Source organism: Pagrus major, chromosome 6, assembly GCF_040436345.1.
Source record: "Pagrus major chromosome 6, Pma_NU_1.0".
NCBI lineage: Eukaryota > Metazoa > Chordata > Actinopteri > Spariformes > Sparidae > Pagrus > Pagrus major.
This window is the reverse complement of record NC_133220.1, coordinates 24,388,924-24,412,297: the sequence shown is the minus strand read 5'-3', so window position 1 is coordinate 24,412,297 and position 23,374 is coordinate 24,388,924. Positions and strand designations below refer to the sequence as shown.

Genomic DNA, 23,374 nt, shown 5'->3' with positions numbered 1-23,374 from the left:
CACAGTAGTTAGAAAAAGGGCAGTTTGGGGCAATCAGTCTGAAAAAGGGGTGTGCTGTCTTCGTGTCAGCGCATGTCTCTGCTTGCATGTGTGTTTGTGCGTGTGTGTGTAAGGTAGGATGACCCCCTGGATAGTCAAAAACAAATTCTTGTTTGTGGACCCCCGGCCTCCACCCGTTACCAGGAAATCTGTTCGACTGATAACTCCACACATTCCACAGGTTACACTAGTGTACTGTGGCATTTCCGTCAGTATCACGCACATTATCCACATCAAACTGTCACTATCAGAGAAGAGTATCCTCGCACCACATGCAATCACAAAAGCTGCCGCTGGCCTTTTGTTTTGGTGCGTGAGTGTGCTGTCTGTGCAGCTCTGTTGGTTTTTGCCTGATTGTGCATCTTAATTATCTCAGCCTTTTCCACTATATAATCACTTTCTCACTCTGCCTATCTTTTCCCCGACTACCTCCTTTTCTTTCACTCTTTTTGGCAATCTGCCCCGCAACTGCTGCTCCCTTCATCACCGTATTGCCTGACTGCATTCCTCTCATTCCTACTTGCTTCCTGTGACTGGAAGAGCAGTGAGCCCTACTGGCCACAAAACTTCACCTTGGAGTCCTACCCATGTATGCCATATGTGTCTCTTCCTGTCCTCACTGTTCTGGCTTTCAGTTTTTAAAATTCTCGTGGGCATCTATAAAAAAGTGCATCTCTATTGGCATCTGACAAGATTTTGAGGATGAATTTTCCACAGCATCTCGCTCATACTCTCTTTTTACTGTGAGGTGGGTGTTTTTGTTGTGTAGTCTGGTGACTGTCCTTCTCTATGACCTAGTCACTCCTATGCTGCTTACAAACTGAATGAGCTTAGGGTTACAACATAGGAAGTTGTGTATGCAACATGCTATGGTTTCAAGTGGCTGAGTTATGAAAACACCGCTGCTAGGCAACGGTGTCTAGAAGCCACGAGGCTAACAATTTAGCAAGCTAGTATCATCATTTTCCTCAGACATACTGTGAAATTACAGTAAATTATCTTTCGAACCATCAAAAAACAAAGATCCATGGCCACTGCATCTCTGAAAACGTCAGTAAAGATTCGTGACCTTGAAGCTTTTAAGAACATTTCCAAGTGACTACCGCAAGAGGGGTCATTCGTATGGACTCTTCTTGTGAACATGGTAAATACTAGATTTTTGGGGACAAAGCTGATACTGATATTAGGGAGTAAACATTTTTACCACAAAATATTGGCCAATATACAGACATTTTTTGCGATGATCCCTCCAACGTGGTTATCAAACTTTTGTGACAAAGATATGAAAAAGAGACTAGTAGGATATTTTACAGTTTAACAATAAACATTATTGTCTAAAGTGACATAATTGTCTGTAACTGTATTAATTAAGCAAGCATCTTTTTCTGCATTCTAAATAAAAGTTTTCACATCAGCACATATTGGACCACATATAAGCCGATACCGATATATTTGTGATAGGTCAATAATATCGGCAGACTGGTATATATAAGTTGGGGTCCGGTACACACGACCCAGTTTGAAGTCACCAATACACACAGACAGGTGGGCCTACACACAAATCCCATCACTCACATGCTACCCAGCAATGGCACTGCTATGCAAATGTGCATGTGAAAAAATATATCCCGTACATCATAGTACAGCATTCAAACTTAGAGCCATTGGTGGAAAGTGACAATTTATCACTGCTCTAACTGCTGTTCTTGTTTCATGTTTGAGTACTCCTCAAAAACTAAAACTACTACTATTACTAACTACTATTCAGCCATCAGCTCATGCACGTATTATTGTACAACCTTGATTCCATTCCATTGTAAAGGCCATAACAAAAGAGTCAATACATAAAGAAATACAGATATCTAGATATAATGAACAAAATGAGCTAATTTCTCTGAAAATGTGACAGTTACCAAGTATTCTCTAAATCTGCAAATAGAAGCAGCTCTGTCTCAAGCATGTGCTGCTCAAAATGGAAGATTTGCTATGAAATTCAATTTACTTGTGCGCTTCTCAAATCATTCAGGCCACAGTCAACCCGTGACTTGGAGATGGACTGTCATGTCCTGCCAAGAGCACGGGGAAAAGACATACTGTTGTTGAAATTAGACCAAGTGTTGTTGATAACATTTTTTTAAGCTCAGGCCGTAATTTTCCCCTTAGGTAGACAATTTAACTGAACAACGCAAACCTATTGACTCCCTCACAGGACAGGACCAGTCTGGGTCACATGAAATGAAAGATTGGCTCAGCTCACTGTCTTTTACTAGCTGGTTTGTTCCAGACTGGTTTATCTTCATGGATCCAGTGATGTTGACTTTTTTGGCAGAGGCTGGATTTGGCCTCAGGCAGGATGAGGAAACTGTAAGAGACAGTAGGAGTTCAGTTTAGGAGAGAACATGTGAGTGTAAAGTAAATTAAGTAAAGTTTCGGTCAAAAGTCGGTCAGATCCCAAAATAAAAATACAATACAATAAATTCAGGGAAAAAGTAGAGTGTAGCAGAATAAACACTTCAGCCCAGAACAAGCTTCTTGTTGTTAGCAGCTTATCATGAATTCAGTAGAGCATAAAAGACTTACTAGCCTATTAGCCTCCTACACAAAGATCATATTTGTTTGTTTTTTTGTGGACCTTTTTTCTGTAAAGTGCATCGACAAACAGATTGTGTTATTATAAGTAAAGATTGAGGATACAAGTTGATTGAAATCCTGCGCTTGTGAAAACTAGTCAGAGGAGTTGTTCTGGAACTGAGCAATTTCAAAGCTCTAGTAAAAGTCTGATTTTAAATGTGCTTTGAGTGATTCATTTAAAAGAAAAGAAAATAACTTGCTGTTGGCCTTTTTACAGATGTGGAGGCTTAACTTGACTCGGACGCAACATGCCAATTTACTGACTTCAAATTTACTTCAGTAACACTGATAAAAGCCTCAACTTGACCTGGTATTTGTTTGCGAAACATGACTGGATGAATTACATGCAAATATTTTTACGTGCAACCTGCTAGGATGGGCACACCAGCAGAGGCCAACGCATGAGGGGGCTGGTCGAAAATAATAAAATTTGGTTTCCAGGATTATGTTGTTAATGACAGCAATAAGAAAAGAACAGCAGTATGAAAGGTCTGCAACCCAGAAATCACTTTAAAAACTGTAGCGATAGCTAGAGGCTTGTTATTGATTGCCACAAAATGTCAGTTAGATTTATAAAGGTATAAGCAGCCTGTTACAGTTTTGTAAGTCTTTTAACAGATTCATATGTTGAAACTGTCACAGTTTCCTTATCCTCCAGGCACAACTCGCATTGCACCGTGATGTTGGCTTGTCCTTTTTGCCTAAAAAATTCAAAATAATGGGAATTACCACAAAGTTAATGCTGTCCTCTCTGCCATCTCCCTACATTGAATTAGCTGGCCACGCATGCCCACTGACACAACTATAGATTTACCTTCCGCTGGCACGCAGCCACCTGCTGAGCAGCAGGAGAGAAACAGAAACAGAAACAGAGCAAGTGCTTCAGGGATTTTCTTTTATTTCTGTGGTGACAACATTTTTTTTTTCCAGCAACGGATTACTTTTATGAAAAACGAACTAAAAAGCGGGTTACTTGAATTGCAGGACGAACACGTTACATTACTCGTTACAACAAAAAAGTAATCCGAGTACTGTAACAGATTATTTTATTATCAAGAAGTTACAGACTGTCTGTCTGTGAGTGAGAACAAAAGGGGACCGTTGGGTCCTGTCTTGGCCCCTGACTCGCCCCCCCCAAAAAAACTCTGATGGCGTGGTCCCCTGTAGGATAGAAACACACACACACACACACACACACACACACACACACACACACACACACACACACACACACAGGGCATCCTCCTCACCCAGCCGAGTTCAGCAGATGGAGCCCTCACACCAGCAGCACACACACGGATGAAAGTGAGACTCCGAGCAGGTTTTATCAGCAGTTTCTCCGCCGTCAGTCAGGCTCAGTGAGGAGGAGACAGCACATTGAGTGGAGAGCAGCTCTCAGCGGCGGGTCGCGGTCTTCTTCTCTCACATTTTAAAGTGCTCAGTTTGACTTTACTGCGTGTTTAAGGGCTCTGACAGCGGCGCGAGCTGACGGCCGGAACCAGCGTTTCTGATGTTAAGACAGAGACCAGCCGGCTAGCTTCACACGGTGACTCCAAGTTCAGCAGAAAAAACAACCAAAATGACACGGATAGGCAGTCGGACTGAGCTTTTATCCGTCTTTTCTTTTTCCTGAACTGCTGTTGCGGCTCCAGACCTGCTCCAGTGCCGCATGACATTCAAAACACGTCGCGTTTGAACTTCACCGTCAAAAGGTAGGCGATGTTTGTTTGCTAATGTGCACTGTGAACTAGCTAGCAAACACGTTTCAAACTTCCAACTCCTTTTTTAAAAAAAAAAAGGCTACGACTTCATTGTCACTGTTGCTGTCCTTCTTTCCCCGTGTTCAACAACTCATGTCAAACAAAATACTTGAACTGAAATAGTGTTTTCCCTGTCTTGTGGTAAAACCATAAAACAAGAGTGAACTAACATTAGCTGCATTGTTTATGATAAATCCGTGTTTTCCTACCTCTGGCATGGGTCCAAGCTCAACAGGTGTAAAAGCTCACCTGGCTGAGATTTTCACTTGCACTGAAGTGTTTTCCCTCTGTTCATTTGAAGGAATGCAGTACAGCAATAAAATATGGCCATAATAATATCCAAAATCAGAGTGAGCATGCCATGAGGTCATGACCCACAGTCAGATGCTGCAGTTTAAATGAGTAAATACCTTATTACCTGCATGATTGACTGCCTAATTGACTGTGTGTAACTCAAGGTGCCCTGGTAATTATCCTAATCTGACTGTTCAGCATGCCTATTTTAGACTCAACAGTGCAAATAATTGTGTAATTATGGTATTAAGACCTCATTGTGTTCGCAAGTGTAGAATTTCCTACTGGATGTATTTCTGCCCATAACGTCATTGAAAAGTTTGACTCATTCACTACTAGGCAACAAATGTTTGGTTGTTCGATTGACTATGGGGTGGGCAACTGTGTTCGAGTGTGTGCGCTGTATTATGACAGAAGTCGTAAAAATTGTTAGCTCCCTCCCAAGCCTGCCCCTTCAGTCCCTAAAATAAAAACACACACACACGCACAAGGCAGCCATGCGTGGAATAATGTTCTCATGTGTCCAGGTTCCCTCTCTGGACGGGATGAGGTCATAGCCTCAGTGTTGTTGCGGGGATATAGTTACATTAGTTTCATGTGGGCCATGCCAAAGGAATCGACACCACCTACACTCCTCTGCCCCCTCTGTGATGCCTTTTTAAATCTCTCCCTCACTCCTTAATTTTTTCCTCTCGTCATCTCAGATAGCCAGCAGTGATCATTATTCCTCTGACTGGATAAATGTTTAACCATGTCCATGCATCTTTGTCTCTGCGGCGTGCAAATACTGTGTCCAGTGTGTTTACAAAAGCGTATCACTGAATAAAGACTTTGATCATAATAACCAGCCCTTTATGCTGCATGATCGGTGTCGTCTTACTCAAACTGTTGATCACAAAGGCCCCTTTGCTGCACAAGTTGTGACAGCCTATGGGTTTGGCTTTGTCGTAGTCACTAACAATGAATAGGCCTCATATGGCTGAAGGTTCAAGTGAAACTTGACCGCCATTATCTTGGAGAAAAGGCTAAATATTCACATGTACACTGGAGATGTATTAACAACTCTGTTGTCTCTCTCTCTCCCAGTTGGTTTTGTCTACATTCTTGTAGACGGAGACATTTTAATGTCAACATAGTTAACCTCATTCCTTCTGTAGCTGGCATCAGCTGTGAGTCACACTCTGGCCTAACTAGTTGTCAGGTATTGTTGAAAATGATATTACTCTAAAACAGTTTCACTGCAGTGCGGTTGCTAGCAAACAGTGTTGGATGAAACTTCTATAATCCTCTAATAGAAATCCACAGCTATTTAAAACACATAAGATGATCATGTTTATTTAAAGCCTTTTCTGAGCATTCAACTCTCCGTGTGGTTTGACACATACTGTAGTGAAGCAGAAGTGTGCTTTTTGTTTTGGTTTTCTTTTTTGACTTTCCTTGAGTGGTTGTATGTTTATTCAGTAAAATTCCGATGGTCCCAAAGTTAGGAATCATAAACGCTTCTCTCCCCTGGATGCCTCTTCTCTCTTAATCTTTTTCTGTTGTCATTGAGAATAACTGATTCATCATTTTGTTTATAAAATGTCAGAAAATTGCAGAATCACCATTATTATTTTCAGAGCCAAAGTTGACATGTTCATGTTTTATCCGACTATCAGTTCAAAACTCAGGTATTCAGGTTACTATGAATATCTTGAAAAATGACTAAAAGATTAATTAATTCTAAAAATAGACTTGGATTCATTTTCTATTAATCAACTAATTGATGAAACCTAAGATGGGACAAGGGGTGAAACTAACAATTATTCTAATAATTCTCAAGATTTACAGATATATTCTTACAAATTGATTAATGGTTAGGTCCTTAAAATCAGAAAATAGTGAAAAAGTCCAAGCTGATGTCTTAAAATGTGTTGTATTGTCCAATCAGCAGTCCAAGAATATTTGGTTTCATAGCTTTAAAACCTAAACAGTCACCTAGTCACCTAAATAGTTGCCAATTATTTTCTTGCAGCTAGGGTTGCAGTAAAATTCCATTTTAAGGTATACCACATGGTATGAAAACTTCCGGTTATCATACCATGTACATTTTTGCTTATCTGCGAATATATTGATTTCTAACATATAAGTGTTATTTAAAATATATGCTACATTTCGAATGTATAGTTTCATGTCTATCAGGACATAATATTTTGTGAAATCATGATAAGTGTATGTTCAACCAAAAAATAACCTTCTGTTTACATTCCTGATGACAATAATAATTGTGTTATTGTACTGTGAACATCTCCTACCATTGCAACCCTACTATCTGCTATTTAATTAAATGATTAATTGATCCTTCTAGGTGGGGCACACTGTCTGTAATGTCTTCAGCTTGATAAGTTGAGGTCATTAAATTGCCAGTGGATTGTTTTAATTTTACCTTCCATGCTGCATGGATGACTAAGATGACCAGTGAGGGACTTTCCACCAGTTGCTGATTAATCACTCATTTCCAGTGTATTGTCCACAACACAGCTGAGTAAACACTGATAGTGAGGCTTGTTGGATTACCTTATTTACTGACCCCTCTATTGACCCCAGACAGGCCTCTAAATGTATCTTAAGAAGCGCAACAAAGACAAAGTCATATTTAGTGATGAGGCCATCATCAGATATCCATTTTGGGTATAAGTTGGTGCTGCAGGCTAGTTGTGAAAGTGAATATCAACCTTTTCCCAGGACAGATAACCTTTAAAAGTCCCCAGTGTGAGCCACAGCAGTGCACTGACAATAGGGACAGTGTTCTGGACCGGCCAGAGCCCCTGATCACATTTCCTGTTCCTGATTTAAGATCAACTCAGCTGACTGCTGATACACTCTACTCCTCAAAAACACAGCAATGGTATCATCACCCTGCTTGTGTATCGTGTGTGTGTGTGTGTGTGTGTGTGTGTTTGAGAGAGAGAGAGAGAGAGAGAGAGAGAGAGAGAAGGGGGCAAAAGATGGAGAGTATTAGGGAAATCAACAAAGTTCAAGACAGTTACTTTATCAAAACCAGCAGTAAAAACAGAGTCGTACGAGAAGACAGTAACCTTATTCTTACTGACTGCAGGGTGTATTTGAAACAAAGAAGCCCTTCTGTGTACATAGCCTTCTAACCTAGTGTGCAATAACAGACGATTTTGCACAGTATACTACAGTCACAGGGGAGGCTTGTAGTAGGAAGTGGGCATGAGAACCTGTTCTCTCAGTCAAATCATCCTCGTGCAAGGTGTTGGGTTTTTACATGAAAAAAACAAATACATACCTGTATTTTTGTGTGTGTAGGTGTGTAAAGGTCACATTCTCACAGGTGAAATGTGGTGAGGACTAGGAGCAGGGGCGGATGTCTGTTGTGGAGGCGAGGTACACAGACCACTGACCTGAATCAGTCCATGCTTAGATATCAGTTGCTGTTTCTTTTGAAGTACATAAAGGAAGCTGGTGTTTCCGCCAGGTCAAATATGGCTCATGTTTTAGTTTGCATAATTGAGGGCGTTGTTAAGGTGACAATTTGTGTGTGGTATGTCTGAATGAGGGTGTGTATTTGTACTAATTTTCTGTGTCAACACTGATGAGCACCTGCCAGGTCATGAGAGTACCAGTGTCCATTCTTCTAGCAGCAAAACAAAATGTGTGTGTCCTCAGGCAAGACCATGTTTCAGTCTCATGCCACCCTTATGACAGCTCCCTGGTTGAATTAGGCTCTATTTTCCCCCCTTCCAAAAAAGTTGACCCTTTGGAACCCACAGGAGAAAAAATGACTCATTTCAACAATTGACACTCTGTTTTGGTTGTGAGAAATCAAGCTGGCAAATCTAAAGAGCATGCTAGCTTGTGACACTCCACGCACAGCTCTTCAGTGAGCTGGCGACCCCTCATCTCCTTTCCTGTGCCGCCTAAGGGACACAACATCAAGAGAAGTCTTACAGCTGTCTGACCTCTGACCTTTTGGTTGAAGAAAGTGGCAGGGACAGTGCAAAACAGTACAGATGAATATGAGAGAGGAAAGGAACAGACTAGATGATGAAAGAATCTCAGATCTGCTTGTGTGAGTATCCTTTTGACAGTCAAATGTAGGAATCTTACTTATGTTGTGGCATAATAAGTTGTTACTTCATAAGCCTCAGGGGAAAAGGAAATGAGCTGGCCATTTTTTTGTTGTTGCCATGGTAAACAAATGCCAAGGATCTTATGATGAGATATAAGCCAGAAATATTTTACATGAAAACTGCAACAATTAGTCAATCAATCAATTGGTTGATCAAAAGGAAATGAGTTGCTTTGTAAATGAAGAGTCTTTGACAAATTGTGACAAGCAAGTTTTTAGTCCACTAAACTATTAATCGATTAATCGTGATAGTAATTGGCAGTCTAATCACTCATGAAAATAATTGTAAGTTGTAGACGTTTTGCATGAAAAAGAGTTTTGACAAGGATTCCTCAAATTGCATTATGATTGAAGGAAAAATAATATGCAACTACTTTGATAATCAAATACTGGTTTGAGTGATTTCCCAAATGTTGTAGGGTTCCAGCTTTCTAAATGTCAGAATTTCCTGCTTTTCTTGTCAAATTCAAATGAAATACTTGGTTAGACAAAGCAAGCAATTTAAAATCATCACTTTGGGCTCTGGAAAACTATGGTTGACATTTTCTGATGTCTTATAGCAAAACAATAATTGTTGACTAATTGGGATAAGCCAATATCAACAGCTCACACATAGCAGTGACTGTAGGAAACTCATTCTCCATTCACATCTATTTGCAGCAGCACTGATATATATGAGGCTGAAGTTATTGACAGCCATTTGCACACACGCCATACACACACAGAAGCATGTGTGGGCAATTGGAAACACTATTAATACACTTATAAGCACACACACATGCCACACACTCGTAAAAACAAGTGGTGTGGTGCTATTAATATGTTGAGAAACAGCAACGTACTAAGTCAGTGTCATCAAACATATGTGCACTTGCATGATTACACACGATAACACAAGTGTTTACTGACAGGTGACACTAAAAATAAACTGGCACGGTTGGATTTACTGAAACAAGCACAAAGAGCCACAGTGTTCCTCTAAAAGAAACAAATGGACACTATTAATACACTGGCACCAACACACACCAGTACTGATGCACTGATACACGTGCACACGCAGCCACAACTGTCGCACAAGCAGATCTTACTTATGCAAACACAAAGACCTGTTGTGTACACTCAAAAGAAACAGCTGCGAGCTATTAATACCTTGGCGCGTATAGGATGGAGACACAAGCACACACACATATGGATGCACACATAAGGAGATTGATACTCCAGCTGCTCGGAAGCAGAGGGACAGAATGTCCCCAACAGCTGTGGATTCCTCTAAACGTAAGGACGGGGGAGGGATGGAGAAAAGGGCGGACAGATAGGTGGTGGGTTGGTGGACTGGTGAAGGTGGCCAGCATGGTGGATTAGCTGTCATAAAATCAAAATGTTGTTTGTGTGTGGTTCTGCTAATGCAGAGTCAGTGTTAGCCCGATGAACATATTGAATCTACAGTCTACACAGTCTAGGTTGGCATGCTTGATATTTTTAAAAAACATTTTTATTATTACCTGTTTAAGAGATGCAACTAAAGATTATTTTCATTTTGGGCTGAGCAATATATCGATATTATATTGTTATTGGGATATGAGACTATATATTGTCTTAGATTTTGGATATCTATACATCGTGATATGGCATAAGTGTTGTCTTTTCCTGGACTGCATTACAGTAAAGTGTCATTTTCTGTACTTACCAGTAATACTTGCTTTTACCCACTTACCTATTTTCATTATTGATTAATCTTCCGATCATTTTCGGGATTGATCATAAAGGGGCCTATTTAGACGGTCTATAGCGCATGGTCTAAAGCACTCGTGTGTTTAGGGCGTGTCCAAGTCCATTTTGCTAGTTAAACGGTGGATAATCTGGGCGCAAAGTGTGGCGCATGGTGCAAAGGGGTTGTATTTAGACTCTGAATTAGTCATGGGTGTGTTTTGGGTGGAACATAAATTAAACCAATCCGAGTGTCGTCTCCCATTCCCTTTAAGAGTCAGGTGCGCCAGGACCTGTCGCATATTAAACAGCAGCACTCGTCTTCAGTGACCAACAGGGATGTGTTCCTCGGCTGCTGGACCCTCTGCCCCGCTGTTTCACAATCATCTTTCCCATCAACAACTCTGTTTGATGGCATATGGAAAAATACACTGATATTTAACTGAGGAGGAGGAGGAGCACTGCAGCACGTCCCTCTGTGTGTTTCTCAGTCCATGGATCAGGAGGGACGGGTCATAAAAAGTCAGTAACCTAATCAATAATGGGTGGGATGAGAGGGGTTAAATATGTCTTTAATGAGGAAAATATTAATGACATTACCTGCAGCGATCCTCGAGCAGCGGAAACAATATGTGTATCTCTACATTAACATGCACATTTGTGCACAAGGAACAGCTGATAAACTTCATTGATTATTTAAAACTCCTGACTTGCCAACAGGATCGGTTAGTATTTCATGTTAATTTATTATCTGTGTTCTTCTACACATGGAAAGGTCACACACACTGTCCGCTTTTGGTTTTGTTGATTAAATGTGCCACGATATTTGTTACAGTACATTACTGCGTTGATGGAAATGTTTAAAATAACTGAAAGCAGCCTCTCAAATCATAAAATCAGAGTGTATGCACGGTGTGAACCCGCCTGTATAGGCGCATCTTACTGTCTGAATAATGCGCTCTTTAAATGGCAGGAAACAGATTGCTTTTGACTTTAGACCAGCTTTTTGTTGGTCTATGGCGCTGTCGCTTTCTGCTTCAAGATAGCAATCCGCCATCAGTGCGCCTGGCCACACCTCATCTTAAGACCAACATGCCCAGGGGCGCACAGGTGGGCGGGTACTTTTGCTATTTAGACAACGCGGGCGCTCAGCGTGAAAATGACAACTGTGTCGGTTTGAACCTAGCAACGACACTTGCGCTGTGCTGTGCCGAACATAAGACAGAGCCCTTAGTCTATAAAATGTCAAAAAATGTAAAAAATGCTCACCGCAATTTCACAGAGCCCAAAATTACGTCTTCAGATTGTTTCTTTTGTCCAACCAACAGTCCAAAACCCACAGACACTTCATTTGCTATCATAAATGACAAAGAAAAACAGCAAATCCTTTCATTTAACATGCTGGAACCAGCAAATGTTTCACATTTCTACCTGAAAAGTGACTTCAACGATTAATAGATTAGAAAAATAGTTGGCAACTTATTTTCTTTCAGTCAACTAAATGATAAATCGACTAACTGTCGCAGTTCTAGCTTGTTTATATCTCACAGGACATTTTGTTTCTGAACTCCTTCTGCTCTTTCTGCTTTGTTGCTCATCTAACCAGGCATAAACCTCAGGCTGCTGCCTGTGTTTATGTATACAAATAGTAACTAGCACTTGAACTGATGTGTGACTTCCAGACTCAACTCTATCCAATACCACTGTGGAGTTCACAGCAGCCCAACAATAAACAAAGTACATTTTAAGGCTGCGCTGTGGATATAAATACTGCTGAAGGACATCTGTAACTCTCAAGCTGCAGAAATGAAGCCCTCCAACCAAAATAGCAGCCTCTTCTTGCCTAAATGAACCAAGAGGATGTTATGGTGCAGACTAACTTTAGAAACAGGAAGTCTGCTTATGTGTGTGTGCATGCGCGCACCACTAAAGCCTATGCGTGTGTGCAGGTGTGTGTGTTTCAGTGCTTCAGTGTGCTGCTGCAGAAGGCGAGCAGAAAGAGGATGATGGTTGTGAAACGAATATGCTATTACAGAAACCAGAAGTTTGTCTCCAGCCTATTTATAGCAGCACAACGCTCAAATGAGAGACAGAGAAGCACGCACACAGATCTTATCGAGATCTGCAGTTCTCCTTATTTTAAAACGTTCCAGATTTTATCATATAAATAGCATTTCTTTTCAGTTTTAAAACATGGATCATACATTTTTAGAGCACAGTTGATGAATAGCAGACCACGGAAAACAATTTTGGCTAACAACAAAACAGTGAACAATGGCTCTACTTTTTTGTAATGTAATGATGAAACAAGTTCTTACTGTAAATGTCCTCTCAGTAGGGAAGTTATCAGCAGCTTATGAAACCTTTCAGGATCAGGCTAGAAGAAACCTTAACCGGCTCTTTGAAAGCACCTTGTGGTGACTTAGCTGGTTTAGTGTCCAGTCATATAATGTGTCACACTGCCTAAAGTCACAGCTTCAGAAAGCTCAGCTCAATATATTTGTGTGGAAGATTGGCTTTTCTTTTAAACTGCAGAAAGATACAGATAAATGAGTAAATACAAGTCTGGGAAAGTATATCATGTGTCTCTGGGAGGACGTATAGTGTCATATTCTTGTAGAATTCAGATGTGTATGTTTGCTGAGGTCTGGTCTTCGCTCTATTTTCTTGGTAAAAATATACCGCAGGTGTTTCTTCTCTGTTCAGATGAGAGGCCTGACTTCCTGATCATTTCCTTTCTCTCAGGGGAGCTGACTTGTTTGGTAATCGAGTGTGTTTATGTGTGTGAGAGACTGTATGCAGATTATTTGAGTCCCCACCACCACCATCGTCCTGCTGCTCCCGTGATTGTCTAATTTCCTTTGAAAACACACAGACATTCTTCTGGTAATACATAGCGTTCTGCTTTAACGTGTACTTCCTGTTTCACCTTTCACCATTTTTTTTGATTACAGTAAAAAGAATCCAAAGCTTAAAAAAACAAGCCCTGTCAACTTTAACAGTAACGTATTGTCACCGGCTGAACGTGGGACAGGTTGAAATATTTCTCTGAGGTGTTTTGTCTGACATGTCTTTGCATCCATGAGTTACCTGGCAAGGTAGATTCCAAACAAGCTGAGCAGTGCAAGAAGTGTATAAATTGCAGGGATCATTTTCCCTCGAGAGGTTTGTAATCCTTTACGATGAGCTGTACAAACAAACATGCGTCAAGTTTTTGTTATATGTAAGACCTGAAACAACTTGCTTTAAACTGTACGATATAATCTTCTGGTCTTTTTTAACTCCCTGCCTGTTTTTTCATGTCCTACTGTGTGTAAGTCTCACTTGACCTGCAGAAATAAGACCGTGGGAGTGTTTGCCTCTTCAGAGGAATTTTGTCAACCCGAAACGCCTTCACAGACATGATTATGAGTCAGTCTTGCTTTTGGGAATGAGGGTCGAATAACGCTGCCTGGGTCTGTACGACCTACTGTATGGCTCCTGCAGGAGGGAAGTTTGGTGCAGCTTGTTTGTGGAGGTTTTTTTTGGGGTCATTTTGTAGCAATTTCAGGTTGTGGGCTTTATTTAAATGTATTCAATGTATTTAAGCCAATACACCATTTTTGCTGAAGCTCACTGTTGTCTTATCTTCATCTGTTATTTTGGCATTGTTGATTTCAAAGTGTACCTTATCAGTGTAGTTGGTTTGAAAAAGTCATCTTTTATTTGTTCACACCTGGATCACTCCCAAAACAAATGAATAATTGCATTGCAAGTATGTTTCTGAGATACTGTGGTGTGAGAGGTAGTGCTGTTTTTGCAAAGTTGTTACTGTGCTACACTGCTGTCCTCAGCGAGTAACGTAATTCAGGAGAGTATGCCAGTAAAAGAAATCTCCACTTACAGGAATTATGTGAGTAATGTTGACTAATATTTTGGGTTGCAGTCATTCAGGCATACGAGTTCAGTAAATTTCCATGTCCTTGCCTCCCTCCCACTGTCCCTCTACCCCAGAGGGAGCAAGGTGTCTCCTTCCATACTGTTTCTGTGTACACTTTTGTGTCGGTACTAAAACATTCTTCTCAATGTTTATGGGTGTCTGGTGTCAGTTGTATTGACACGTGAAAAGAGTATCAAGTTATCTGTGAGTTAGCATATGTTTTTGTCTTGTTGTTACAGTACATCACAAAACTCGAGAAAAAACTCATGGCTCATGTTTCCTCACTACCAGTTAGCATCAGTCCTTCCTGTCTCATGTGTTATAGGTCATACTTTCAGGCCTATATTGTGCCATGCATGCTGCAGTTAAATCATTCAAAGTGAAAAGTAAGTTTAAGATATTTTTCGGTGGCCTCTGGATTGCATAAATGGATCAAAACCTTTTCGCACTCCCCTGCACCTATAAAAAGACATCTGTCTTTCATTAGGACACTAAAGCTTGGTTCAATTGTCTCGCCCATGCCAAATTTAGCCTTTTATTTCTTTCATTTTAGTAAAACCTGGAAGGGAGATGACAGATTGATGTACCTGACCCAAATGCCTTGACCACACAATGCTCAAATCCAACTCCCCACCCTGTTTCCTTCATTCCTTCTTTTTTTTGTGGCCCTCCAACCCCAACACACACAAACACCCCTCTATTTTGCTTTTCTGAATGCTGTTGGACAATGGCCAGTTTACTCGAGGCAGGAAGACTTGAATGAAATGAAATACGACTGTTGAACGTGCAGAGTTTGAGTACAAGTACACATCTGGGCATACACTTACGCCAAATAAACTGAGTGCACTCTTGATCATGTTTATGTAAAACACAAGCAGTAAATAACGCACAAATTGTTCTTGGAATTTTTCTGTGAATATCTGTCCTAAACATGCTTCCTCAGGGGACCCTTTGTGTTATTAACTGGACATCCAAGATATTTGCAATACTTTTGATCCTCTTAATCTATATTGATGATCTATCTTTGACAGGCTTTGATCTGTCCTCACATTGACACACTTAAGCATAGACAGTGATACCCTTCTACTAATTAATGTGTTATTTTCTTCCTCTCTCTCCTTCTGCAGTGGATGTGATCTTCAGCAATCAGGTCTCATTATCCATACATGGGGAGCAGCCCATGGACCTAAGTGTGACCCAGAGGTTCTTACATCCAGGCGCAGATTCGGCCATGCTGGCCCCCCGCCCTCCCTTCTTCGTGGGACCCCTCACCTCTCAGCACTGCTCACAGTTTTCCCAGCAGCACTTGCAGGTAAGGACAAACTTATGTGTCAGGAGGGTAACACTCTGGAGTCAGTAATAGGCTGACAGCGACAAAGAAAAAAGCTTCTGCAGGACCAAGCATAGCCAGTAGCAGTGTGAGTGTGTTGGGTAAATAGATCAGCTAAATCTATGATTGATGTTTTTGTTTTTGAACCAGTTTGAATCATTAAAATAAAAACTGTTTCAAAATTTCAGTATCATCAGTATTGAGCATCGAGTACATTAACTTAATATGACTGAGAATGCTCGTGAAATGTATATATGCATGAGGTGCGATGTACAGAGTGAAAGGCAGATCAACCTCCTGCCACATTAACCACAAGAAGAAGCCAGCTGCTTTTGCTTTATACTTTTACACAGGTTAAATCCTCAGTGTAAATGAGAAAACAAACCACCCTCTCAGTCTCAGTATTATATTCTGATAAAACCTTGAGGCAATGTTAATGTTAAATTTCTGTCTCTTTTTGTGCAAAACTCACATGCATAGTCCAAGCAGACTAGACTGATCAGTGTTAATATCTTAATTTTTTGTCCTCTCAGTATAACATTGAACATAGACGAAGAGAGATGGACGAGGAGGACAAAAGAGAAGTGCTAGAACAGCTGATACGAAAGAGAAAAGACGAGCAGAGTGAGTATCACATGTAATGTATTCCTCCATAATGTAATGTGCTTTCGTAGGTTCCCTGAAATACCATTTGGTTGTTGACGTGCTCTCCATCTGAGTCATAGCACACTGTAGGTTTCAATGAAAAAAGGGGGGGGATTTCCAAGAGTACTGTGATGTATTCTCAGATTCCAAGGAAATTTGTACTCATATCAAACCAAAGTCAAACAAACAGACTTGTTTCAGGAAACACTTTGTGGTGTTTTTATTTTTACCATGTAGAGGAAATGAAGAGATTGTAGAGGAAAGTCACAAATATCCTGGATCCTACTTAAGAAGTCTCCTGAAAACTATTCACTATCAAAAACATTTTGTCATTTTTTTTATATTATCAGCCCCACTGTGGGCTATACATAGGTCTACTTCTTATGTTTGGCTGTGCATGAACCAGATCACTGTCTTTCCATGATGAAGTGGCTTTATTGACTCGTAGGTGCTGTAGCCAGTCCTCTGGTGAAGCAGAAACTTCGGGAACACATAATCATGAAGAGCCAGCCTATCCATGACAGGGTTACTCCTAACCACTGCAGTCCTTCACCAGGATACAGGTGAGAGACACAAACAAAAAAATACGACTGTGACATTTTATTGAGCTTCAGAAGGCTTTTTCATTTTCAAGTTTAAATAAAAGAAATACAATAATATTAAATCGAAATCTAGAAATAGAGGCAGTCTCTTCATACCCAGTCATTAGTGAAGCAGCCTATTCAATGTTATTTTGGTAACCTAGGCTCCCGGTTCCTGACATGTCCCCGAAGCCTCAGCCTACATCCTGTGACCAGCATAAAGGCTCCCTGCGCAGGACAGGTGAGACACCTCTAGTTGTTTATGTCTGGGATGGGGGTTCCCACCCTGGGGTTAAAGCTGTGAAGGTCACTGGGGATTTTCCATTACAGGTCTGTTCTGTTGTGGTGCACCCTGTGTAATGTGAGTTAGACTCAAAGTCATCTGAATGCATAGCTCAGTGGGATATTTTGTTCAGTGTGATACTTTTCACTGTCTCAGCAAACTCTCATTACGTTACATTCTGGACCAGAGAATGAGACAGTGAGGGAGATAATGAATGTACCCAGGAGTGTCCTTTCCAGTGAGACGAAGGAAACTCATTAAGTGCCAGGCCTGCAGGGCCAGAGAGAGAACGAACAGTCATAAAAAAACAGTGAGACACAAAGACCAAAGCAGTTACATAACTTTAACTCAGGTATGTGTAAAATGAACTGCGTGAGAGTCCAAAGCAGGTCTCCCTCACAGTCTGAATGAGAGTGGGAGTGGTTTTGTCTTCTTGTACATATCTGCAAGTACACTAACCATTCAAAATGCCATTATTTATTTTCGTCGCCCTAGAACCCTGAGATGCCAACACACACACACCCTCCGGTGCTTTTTTTGGCTCAGTGACAAAACAAAGCTGCCTTTTATCTTCTCTGAGCCAGCCACTGATTGATTGTTTTGTTTGTGCTTATTAGAGCCTGACCAATGTAAACGTGGGACTTTTCTTATGCTATAGACCAGGGTTGAGGTATTTGCTTGGCTGCAGATTGCTTTGACTTTGCTATGGAAATTGAGTGCGTCATTATAGTATGTCCATTCTTGTTGATTTCGAAAATGAATGACATCATTCATTTTATCATCAATAAGTATCTTTTCTTTTTATATTACCTTAGGCATAATTATGTCTGTGTCTGTGTTTGTGTATTTGCGTGTGCGTGAAGTCTCTGAGCCTACTCTGAAGTGGAAGATAAAGAAGCTCATCAGTGCAAGACCAAACCCGCTGCAGCGTAAGATCAGTGCCCCTCCAGCTGTCAAGCACAGGACAGAAACTCTGGGTAGAGTATCTACATTTAGCTAGGACACTCTCATGTTCTAATCCTTCTGTTTTATTTTCACAGCTCTTTGTTGGAGCTCATTTAATACTGTTTGATGTGACACAAACACTTGAAGATGTTTTTAGCTAAACACATAATTTAATTTCACACTTTCAATAATTATCCAATTTGTCACGTGTCTTCTGGTGCTGTATAAATACATCTGTTCTGACAGTGTTGGCTATCATGAGTTGATAGGCGTGTCTCAATTCTGTCACCCAGATTCCTCCCAAAGCAGCAGCAGCAACCCAGCATCAGGGTGCAGCTCACCCAACGACAGCCTCCATTCAGATAACGGCTCACTGGCTCATGAGGTATGTTTGTATTATAGCAATTTTGTTTTTTGAGTTTCTGTTCTACACTACCATACAGTGAGTGCACAGGTCAGGGTTCAGGTTTTTGCATACATCAACACAATATGGCGGACAAGAAGTACCTATAATGCACAGTTGTTTTATGCTCCCATTTTAGATACATTTGTAAGATCTTTCCTAGAAAACCTTTTGCTTTCTCTTCTTGACAGAAAATCATATAGTCTTATTTACAGCACAATGATGCAACATGTTGCTACCTCTGCTGCTCTGCTCTTTAAAGGACAACCACCAGCAGTTGAATTTTAATTGGGTGTTAAATGCAGTACAGTTATATTGCCCAATGCTTTAAACAGGGAGATTTGAGAAGGCCAAATGACTCATTGTACAAATACCTGTTACTTGATCACTATTTTCTATTTACTATACTAACATAATTTTCCTCAATGGTTACAATAGCAGTGTGTGTTTTAAACACACAAGTCTTGTTTCATAGCCATTTTACTGGAATCAGAATTTAAAACCTGTGAGAAGGTACTTTAAGTAGCTCAGCCCATTGCTCTCAGTTTATACCACTAAGGAGAGAACTGAAATTAACTTAATTATGAAAATGTGTGTTTACATTCATTATGTCGGCTGATGTGATCATTATCTGTACAGAAAATCTTTTCAATGAATATTTCTGTCTCATTCAGGCACAGAGGTTGCTGCTGAAGGAAGGTAGTTTGGCTCAATTCACTTTGCCTCCCAACTCCACTGCCATGCCCAACATCACTGCTGGACTTCCTGCACAAGTGAGTAACTATACCAGCTCGGGATCCCTTCAGAACCAGTATTAAACTGCTGCTGTTTAATTTTATACCACAATATACAAATGCTTTTAAACACCTCACATTCATGCAATGAATTGATGTGTATCTAAGACTGAATTTCTAAAATAGCGTCAGCACACTTGAACACTTATAGAAACATGCGGTATATTCAGGCTTTCACTTCCCTCTTCATCTCTGTGGTGCTTTCATATCTTGTAAATCAGTCATGTGGTAGTTTATTCACTACATGACATTGTTAACATGTTGATGAGTCTATCTCTACATTGCAAACAAGCCACAAAGCTCTCATCCTATGCACTAACCCTGCATTTTGTTCATTTACTATAAGCTGCAACCAATACAAGGGCTTTCTTAATTCCTTACCATCATTTCAACCTCTCCTCTGCTCTCTCCACAGGCTGACCTACGAGTAGCAAGGCAGTTGGCAGTATCTTCTCTGCATCCAGTCTATGTGCCTCTGGAAGGAAGCAATCCATCCCTGGCTCATCACCTGCAGCCTGTGCTCATACTGGAACCGCATACTGGACTGGTGCACTCCCAACTTGTCTCTCGTGAGTTGTGTCATTGTAAATGTGTACAGCAGAAACAGAAGAATCTCAGTATGCATATATGCAGAACACAAGCGGTTGGGCATGCAAGTGTCAAAAGAAAAGCAACGTAATCATAAAACATTACCAGGGCTTTAATGTGAACCCATAATTTGGGATTAGAGTTGACAAAGATAGCTAGATGGCTCTCCTACAATCAACGGTGTGCAAATAAAATTATGCAACTACAGTTATTTCAAAGGAAAACCTACCATTAAAAATGACTTCCTAGAATTCTAAAAACATCATGCTGAACTGGCATCACTGCTAGAAGAAGGAAGGGAAACCTTATGCTTCCCTCTTTATAGGGTGAACCATTTACTGAAACCTGGAAATTTCCGAGTAGTTTTTGATTCAAGTGCTCACATCAAAGGTGTGTCACTGAATGACTCAAAATGATCTTGTCTTCTTTGTGTCGTGGTATGGAGGCTACAACTATGTGGTCAATTACATTTACATTACATTTATATTTATTCATTTGGCAGAAGTTTTTGTCCAAAGCAAGATACAAATTAGGTACAATCCAAGCAACAGTAGGTCAAGGAGATGCCACAACACAGCACCATGTTCGACTTGACATAAATACCATAAGGCTGGAGGTGCAGGAAAGAACACATTTTCGGCGTCCACGTTTGGCAACCATCCGTCCCCAGCTGTTGCAATGTATGGACTGCAAAGAACTGCCCAAGAAGTAAAGAAAGACTTCGGGAGTGATGTCTTTCATAAAGACAGACGTCTATGCAGATTATACCCTCAGTTCTTTTCCAACAAAGGTTGAAGCTGGAGATGTTTTAAAGAGCACCCAGAGCCCGATGGCATGTCACAACTTAGATCTCCACAAGATTGCTTCTAACTCGAGAGAAAAACCTCAAATCCCTGGACCTTGCTGTTCATGATTTGCATGTTCAGCACAGCCTGCGGGGAGACTGTCATGTTTAAATTCACCATATCTAAATCCCAGACACTGTTCAGTCGAAGAGGGGTACTCTTTGCCATTAACACTGTTTTTGACCCGTGGAGCCTCTTAGCTCACAAAGAACAATCCTAGGTCTATTTGTGCAAGTGGTTTATGGAAAGAGGTCAAAAGAGACTATTTAACATGTGTGTAGAAAAACTACATGCAAGGTAGAGCAGCAAACAGAATAGCTTTTAAGACAGAATAGCTTTTAAGACAGGATATAAGGTTGTCACAGTAAGTCATCACAGGTAGAGAGGGCAGTGCCAACAGCAAAAGGTGGACAGTATTGTTTTGTATGTCCATGAGGGGCTTATCGAGTTGTATAAATGCACTGCTCAGATTTTTTTTTCCATTAGGGGGCTGGCAAAACAGCACCGGTCAGACCATGTCACCAGCTCCATTGGTTCTTTCAAAGACTTGAAGCTAGCACTTGAACGTATTGTGGAGGACTACATTTGCACTATAACACAACTTTGGATACCAGCCTGCATTAATATCATTGAAAGAGAGTAGTAGAGAAGTAGTAACAGACACATTCTGGCCAAGGTGGCACTGACAATACTTGAGTAGTCAAATCCTTAAGAAGAAGAAATATGTTTTTGCTCAAAGATGAACAAGCCAGAAGAAATTAGTTGTCTGTTGGATGATAAGCTGGGATGCTTTTGTGAGAAGTGTTAAAGTTGAAGTCCTGCCAGCCCCCCAGGACGTCCTTCAGAACGGTGTCCTGACGTCAAAAGTAGTCGAGGTACACAGGAGATGGTGGGCGGTGTGGTGTAACTTTAACATAAAGGTCAAGGGACTCTGTTGTGAAGCTTTTATTTTATTGAGGTGGTGAAGAAGTGATGAGATGATGAGTGATAGAAGTTTTTCACCTTGCTTGTTAATTGCACATGTTTTGAGTTTGAGTAATCTGTAGCCACCCTTCTTCAGTTTCCTTCTGTGCCAGTGAGTAGATTTTGTTTGTAAACATGTTGGTTAATATTTGGTACATATATTGAAAGTAAATTAATCTTTGCAGTAATATATTTGCATTGTGATGGTATGTTCAGTTTTTATTTAACTGTAACTGCACGAGAAGCATTTCCAGTCACTTTTATGTTTTCTTATTTTTGTATTTTGTGTTGCAGGTTCACCTTTTCTTTATTAACATCCTGCCAGTCCAACAAAAAGCCTGTATATTGACCATTTACAACACTCATAATAGGCCTTTGGCACAGCAGATATTTTGACTTGTTTTAGCAGGAAAAGCACAGGTGTAATTGATGATGTCAGTAGCAGCTGCATTCCATTAAGGTTTGCAAGTTTAGTGTCCAGGTGTTGTGCATTCTGACTCACCTACCCTCTCCTGCTCAAACAAGTCAAAATGTCGGCTGTGAAATAGGTCTGTTCATTGTATGCCACGGACTACAGGAACATTTTTGTCCTATGTCTTATACTACTTTTCCTTTGACTGAATATTCTAAATGGCAAAAGGGTGCCCTCTACCTGGCTCTCGATGGTGATGCAGTTTCACTAACAATATAGAAAAATATATTTTGTAAATGCAAGCATATGCTATGCAATCTCTGAGCTCTATTATTTTTAACATTAAATACAGCTATGGTAGATTTCCCCCTCCACTTCACTTTTTATCTCTGAGTCAGATATGAATAATAAATGCCACAGTTATATCAGCTTTAATTTTTCCTTATCCTAGTTTTTTGTTTTCATATAACTGCATCCTCATTGTGCATCTTTTTTTCTCAGCCTCCCCATGCACCCTTACCCCTTTGCTTCCTCTTCTTCTGTCTGCCATCATCTTTATGAACCTGTTCCTCTCTCTCCTCCTCTCCACAGTTCATGGTTTGAGCTCCGTTCCTTTGCAGCAGCAGCCTCACCTGTCAAGAAGGGAAGGTGTACTTACTTTGCCCCCGCATAGACCGTTGGAGCGAACACGTTCAGAGCCTCCACCCTACAGCCACTCACCTGTTAAACTGCACAGCCATCATCATTCACATACCCAGCACCACCTGCACCAGCAATACCACAAGAGTGGACTGGAGAGGTTCAAGCTGAATGCACACCTGAGCAAGGTGAGAGGAGGCAGGCATAGACACTAGACTGTTACACACAAACAAACTATTTATCTCTAATACTGATAGTCACAGGTCTTTATGAGATTGATCATTGTGTGGAGTGTTGTGTGGACTTGTGCATGGATATCCCTTATTAAGAAAATATAAAACTGACTTTTTGACTTTATATAGAAATCTTTTGTTAATATCCGTTGTATACAAAAGCTTTTGAAAGGGAGCATCAGCAACTTTAAGCCTTGTAAACACTGTAAAACTTTTATCCTCTATTAG

The 23,374-nt window shown here is 40.6% G+C and overlaps 1 protein-coding gene across 3 annotated transcripts in view; it reads left to right on the top strand.

Annotated features, from left to right (window-relative positions):
• LOC140998577 (histone deacetylase 7-like) overlaps window positions 1-23,374 on the top strand; it is a 44,918-nt gene that overhangs the window by 4,191 nt on the left and 17,353 nt on the right. Inside the window, exons 1-11 of one of the 3 annotated variants that reach the window (XM_073468900.1) lie at window positions 3,977-4,216; window positions 4,323-4,382; window positions 15,613-15,797; window positions 16,349-16,439; window positions 16,909-17,023; window positions 17,206-17,282; window positions 18,188-18,301; window positions 18,563-18,654; window positions 19,347-19,445; window positions 19,882-20,035; window positions 22,866-23,101. In XM_073468900.1, the coding sequence (XP_073325001.1) occupies window positions 15,666-15,797; window positions 16,349-16,439; window positions 16,909-17,023; window positions 17,206-17,282; window positions 18,188-18,301; window positions 18,563-18,654; window positions 19,347-19,445; window positions 19,882-20,035; window positions 22,866-23,101 (1,110 nt within the window). In that variant the 5' untranslated portion in view covers window positions 3,977-4,216; window positions 4,323-4,382; window positions 15,613-15,665. Of the gene's footprint in view, window positions 1-3,976; window positions 4,383-15,612; window positions 15,798-16,348; window positions 16,440-16,908; window positions 17,024-17,205; window positions 17,283-18,187; window positions 18,302-18,562; window positions 18,655-19,346; window positions 19,446-19,881; window positions 20,036-22,865; window positions 23,102-23,374 lie in introns of those variants that run through there. The other 2 variants (XM_073468899.1, XM_073468897.1) reach the window with 2 other exon arrangements.